General features: G+C 39.6%; 1 protein-coding gene across 1 annotated transcript in view; it reads right to left on the bottom strand.

The window, feature by feature from the left end:
• Positions 1-6,111, bottom strand: part of LOC106880950 (hydrocephalus-inducing protein) — a gene marked incomplete at its 3' end in the record, with an annotated part of 180,276 nt that overhangs the window by 21,976 nt on the left and 152,189 nt on the right. The window contains exons 71-73 of the mRNA XM_052974127.1: positions 4,632-4,779; positions 2,003-2,210; positions 1,158-1,373 (exon numbers count right to left, since the gene is read on the bottom strand). Coding sequence (XP_052830087.1) covers positions 1,158-1,373; positions 2,003-2,210; positions 4,632-4,779 — 572 coding nt within the window. The remainder of the gene's footprint in view (positions 1-1,157; positions 1,374-2,002; positions 2,211-4,631; positions 4,780-6,111) is intronic.

Here is a 6,111-nt window from a genome sequence, read left to right as displayed (position 1 = left end):
ATATATATATATATACACACAACGGGCTTCTTTCAGTTTCTGTCTATCAAATCCATTCACAAGGCTTTGGTTGGCCCGAGACTACAGTAGAAGACACTTACCTAAGGTGGTACACAGTGGGACTGAACCCAGAACCATGTGGTTAGAAAGCAAGTTTCTTACCACACAGCTACCCTACCTACCTACCTACCTACATAAATACATGATATGTATTTCATCTTTTATTTGTGCCAGTCACTAGACTGTGCTCATGCTGGGGCACTGTTTGAAAAACTTTAGTTGAACGAATTAACCCTGCTATTTATTCTTTTTTTAAGCTAACTCTTATTCTATCATTCTCTTTTGCTGAACTGCTGAGTTACAAGGATGTAAACACATCAATACCAGTTGTCAAGAAATGGTGGAGGACAAACAGACACAAAGACACACACATACACATATATACACAACAGGCTTCTTCCAGTTTCTGTCTACCAAATCCACTCAAAAGGCCTTGGTCGGCCCGAGGCTATAGTAGAAGACACTTGCCCAAGGTGCCATGCAGCGGGACTGAACTCAGAACCATGTGGTTGGTAAGCAAACTTATCACCATACAGCCATGCCAACACCTATAATGCACCTATATGAATATGGGACTCCACAAACTGTGGTTAGGTTAGATCTCATGATGCTGGCCTCACACAGGAAATGATGAAAGACTTACAAGGAATGTCCAATGGTGATATTGAACAGCAAACCCAGCTGACCGACAACAAACAAGGAATATCTGATGTTAATCAGATGTTAATTAATGATAATGAATGATAATGGTTGAATATTATCATCATCATCGTCATTGTCTTCATCGTTTTCCATGCTGGCATGGGTTAGACAGCTTGACAAGAGCTGGCAAACTGGAGAGCTACACCAGGTTCCTTTTGTCTGTTTTGGCATGGTTTCTACAGCAGGATGCCCTCCCTAATGCCAACCACTTAACAGAGTATACTGGGTGCTTTTTACGTGACACCAGCACCAGTGGGGTCGCCAAGCAGCTTGCAAAACAAAGACCTCTTAGTTGAGAGAGGGAATGGAACCAAGAGAAATGACTGTTTGCCTGGTGAAAGGTCAGAGTGTGAATAGAATCCATTTTAAAGAATTAATAACAAAATACAACAAACCTTCAAGTAAACTTTACATCCAGTCAAAGACAGTTTTTTATTGGGGCAGAAATCGATCCTGGACTCGTTTTTGAAACCAGTCTTAACAAACCCCGAAAGAGGGGTTATTTTAAGCAACTGACTGGCTTTCTCATTCAGGACCCACTTGTACTCAAAATTAATTTTACAACTGTTTGATATAACCACAGTCCTTGTTGACTTTTCATTAATTTCAACCTGGAAAAGACAAAAAAAATTGGAAGAATGCAAAAACAAAAACATAAAAAATGATTTTGCAAACATTTTAGCCTCTGACTGCTGCAGAGGTGAAGCCCAGAATATAAGGCACAGTTAAACCCTTTTGTAAATCTTTAGCATACTCTACAATAGGGCCTACAGGGGTTTTAAGTAAAGTTTATTGTAAGCTGACATTTGTAGATTAGGTGTGGTTGTATCAATTAGATAATCCCAGTAAATGACTGGTATTTATTTTACTGACCATAGAGAAATTTGAACTTAGAATCTGAGAGTTCAATGGAGCACTGTGCTCACCTCTGAGAGAGAGAGAGAGAGAGATAGAGAGAGAGGAGAAAGAGAGAGGGATGGACACACACAGAGAAAGAGAGAAAAAGAGACGAGGAGAGGAGTGAGAAAGAGAGAGAGAGACACACACACAGAAAGAGACAAGGAGAGAGAGAGAGAGAGAGAGAGAGAGGGTAGTTGATAATATGGTAGGGTAGTTGATAAAATTAGGCTTAACTGCAATGACATTCATTTAAAGTCAAAGACAAGCAAATTTGTTTTTAGATTTCCTTCTGAAGAATTAAAAGATATGGATAAAAGAAAAACAAAAAGGAAGATCTTACAGATCCAAAGTCAATTTCATTGTCGCCTGTTTTAGTAAGTTCCATGACAATCCCTTCTGAATCAGCACAGAAAACAGCACAGTTCACAGAATACCCTCCCCCTTTGATGTTCAGCTGTAAAGGGGTTGCCTTTCCTGTCACAACGCATGATGCGTTGAAGCTGACAATCTTTGACACTAAAGGCAGGAAATGTATACTGATAGGAAACCTGTAAACAGAGCAGAAACAATAAAACATTTGGAGTCAAACAATAAAACAGAACCACCATTCAATAAGTGCAGGGAGGACAGTGCTAAGCAGTGATGTGTAGAAATACAGACTTGTTACCAGTTTGTAGTGGGAAAGGTGTAACAAAAGATGTCGAAGAAGCAGACGAGGTAGGCATGTGGACGGCATCAAAGTAAAACAATGGGAAAACATCAGACTGCGGGTTAAATGATTTATTTAAACGACACTTGCATTTATTTGTTGTATACACCAAAAATCTCACTACATGACATTACCAACTTACTTCAAGCTGGCCAAGAAGGAATTAACAAGGTAAATACTGTGTCGATATGATGAGGTAGAAACGGACATGTTTTGTGTCTGTGTGGGCGTTGGTCATTCAGTGGTGTCTGTTTGTTCTGTGATTGCTACTGTGTTGGGTCATTCATGTTGAATAATGTGGTTCTCTGTTGCCTGCTTAACTGGTGCAAAGCTGTCTCTTGACAGTTCACCTGGTGATGGCTCTCTGCTGTACCTTAACGGATTGCTGTATTTATAATGGTCAGGACAGCTAGCAGGACAGACATACTACGGGAGTAATTTCTACTTATGTAGGTCGCCTCCTGTCCACTTGAACCTTAAATGACATGGCTCAAGTTGTAGGTCAAAGAGAAAACCATCCATCACTTTTTGACAGGATAAAGAAATTTCTTTCGCACCTGTTTGGCCAGTGGTGGATCAGACAAGCGAGAATCCTTAGATTCGGTTTCAAATCTCAGTTCAGAAAAAGGAAGTGTTAGTTTTTACAAGTTTAACCCTTTCGTTACTATATTTATTTTGAGATGCTCTTTGTTCCTTTCAATTACTTTAAATATAACAAAGAATTTAGTAAAATAACTTAGTTACCATTTAGCTAGTGTTAGCAACATAAATCGTGACTAAGGTTTGGTGGAAGATTTTAATTCAAAACTTATGAAAACAAGACATTTGTACTCAGAACCAGAGCTGGTTTCAGCCGGGTTGGTCTTGAAAGGGTTAAGAATTGTTTCTCTATTACATATTTTAACCCTTTTGTTACTGTATTTATTTTGAGATGCTCTGTGTTTCTTTCAATTAATTTTAAATATAACAAAGAATTTAGTAAAATAACTTAGTTATCATTCAGCTAGTGTTAGGAACATAAATTGTGACTAAGGTTTGATGGAAGATTTTAATTCAAAACTTATGAAAACAAGACATTTGTACTCAGAACCAGAGACTGTTTCAAGCAGGTTGGTATTGAAAGAGTTAAGAATTGTTTCTCTATTGTTTCTCCAAGGGATGTTGAGTACTGCACGTAACATTCGGGTGTAGGCACAGTCCACCATTCATTATTTACATTTGATGGATGTAGGTGTGAGAGGCCTGATCTAGCCAGTCTGTACAACAAACAGAATATTTGGATCAGGTCTGGTCAGTTCAAAGGCTGAAGAATTAAATGATCAGCACTTCTTTACACAGCTGTCCTCATCCATAAGCATAACATGTCCATACCAACACAATTTCCTTTCTTGCACACAACATCTAATTCCTCTTATGTACAAAGTTTTACTCTCAACACACTTATACATAACCATTTAAGCACACTGACGTTGCACATCCAGCAGACCATGCTTACTTCATTTCTTTCTAGCTTTTGCTTGTCCTGTTCATTCAGGGCTCACATTTCACTACCTTCATACAATCTGCCCTTCTCTCTGAGGGAAAAAAACTTTGTTACCAGCAGCAGCAGCAGCAGCAGCAGCAGCGGAAGCTCCCTGAACTTTTCCAGTCTGTTCTTATCCTGGCTCCCATACTTTGGGAGCACCCACCTTCCTTGCTAATTACATCTCCCAGGTAACAAAAGCTATTGACCACTTTCACTGAGCCATTTGGGCATTTACGAGCACCTGTTCCCAGTGAGCTCATAGTATGTACTGCTCCGGTGTACCTGTCACATATGAAGCTTACGTTCTCTGGTAATCTTCCTCTGGTTTCACTACATCTCTTGCGTGGTGTCCAGTGCTTGCATACAGCATATGGGGTTTATACATACTCTTTGCCTTCTGAGCAGGAAATGCTGTTTTAATTGCACACTCTGTACCTTGCATCTCTTATGTTGACTTTCTCTGAAGGTGGAGGAAGTGAGGAATGGCAGCAAAGGGACCAAGAAAAAACGAAAAAGAACTGAAGAAGAACAACAACAACAAGCAGCAATGCTGCCACTGCCGCCATCCTCGTCCTCCTAACGAGGTCTCGGTGCTTTGATTACATAATGATAATATTCATATAATATTTAGGCTTATTTCACATCAAAAGTTCATGTTCAGTAATTGTTGTTAATAAAAAAAAAAAGGAAAAAAGGAAAAAAGAAAAAAAGAAAGTGATTCCAACAAGTTGTTACCGTGATTTCGGTGCCACTGTTCCTGACATTGGTTCTATTCTTAACTTGGAAGGAACTCCAGCAGAGAAGATACTGTCTTCTGTGAAAGCAAATTCAAATTCACATTCTTCGTTGTTCACAAGATGAACGATTTCTGTTATAGAATGGTCTGCAAAAGGAATCAGGCAGAAGAGAAAAAAGAAAACATTTGTTCAATAAAGATGAATTGTCTGCAGGTGTGGGTCTTCATGTTTTGGCATCGCATGGGCATTGTTCATCTTTTATCTCTTATTTGTTTCAGTCATTCGACTGTGGCCATGCTGGGGCACTGCCTTGAAGAAGTTTCAGTTGAATGAATCAACCTCAGGATTCGGTTTTTTTTTTCTTTATTAAACCTGGTATTTAGTTTATCAGTCTCCTTTGCTAAACCACTAAGTTACTGGTGTGTAAATACACCAACAATGGTTATCGAGCAGTGGCAGTGGGCAAACACACACACATGGTGGACTTCTTTCAGTTTTCATTCACCAAGTCCACTCACAAAGCTTTGGGCAGCCTGAGGCTACAGTAGAAGACACTTTCCCAAGGTGCCACACAGTGGGACTGAACCTAGACCCATGTAGTTGAGAAGCAAACTTCTTATGGCATAGCCATACCTATGCCTATCATCATCATCATCGTCATCATCCACATGGTATTGGTCGTTTCCAATTTTCCTTGCAAAACCTATCTGGCCATTGGGAAATATTACCTTACTTGGAAACAGGCAAGAATCGCTTACATTAAGGGCATCCAGCCATAGAAAAACCTCCCTCAACAACTGTCTGACCCATGTAAACAAGGAGAGGTGGATGTTAAACGATGACAATAACAACAATGATGCCAGCACTCAGTCAGTTATGGCAACGAGGGTTCCATTCGATCCAGTCGATGGAACAACCTGCTTGTGAAATTAATGTGCAAGTGGCTGAGTACTCCACAGACACAAGTACTCTTAACATGGTTCACATGGAGATTCAGTGTGACACAGTATGTGTCAAGGCTGGTCCCTTTGTAATTACAGGTACCACTCATTTTTGCCAGTTGAGAGGATTGGAGCAACAAGTAAAGTGTCTTGCTGAAGGACACAATGTACCACCAGGAATTGAACTGCTGACCTTATGACTGTGAGCCAAATTTGCTAGCCACTAAGCCATGTATTTACACCATGACAATGATGACATCATACACAACATTATACGACTTTTAGATTTATGAGAACTAGCTCGTTAGCTACCAATTTATACCTGTCCATTTCTGATCCTTTTAATGAAAACATTTCTTTGCAGAAATCAATTAATTCAATCCTACATTAAGGTACTTATCGAATCTGAGACAGGGGAACAGAGTTTAACAATCAAGGCATTAAAAATCAGAGCCTGAGATTCTACATGAACCATCTCAGGCTTGAACTCCTGAGCAAAATGAATAAATGGTTGCAGATACGGCTGAAGAGTGACGA

This window comes from Octopus bimaculoides, chromosome 1 (assembly GCF_001194135.2).
Source record: "Octopus bimaculoides isolate UCB-OBI-ISO-001 chromosome 1, ASM119413v2, whole genome shotgun sequence".
NCBI classification, from domain to species: Eukaryota; Metazoa; Mollusca; class Cephalopoda; order Octopoda; family Octopodidae; genus Octopus; species Octopus bimaculoides.
Note: the sequence above shows the minus strand (reverse complement) of the source record. Positions and strands in the feature narration are given on the sequence as shown.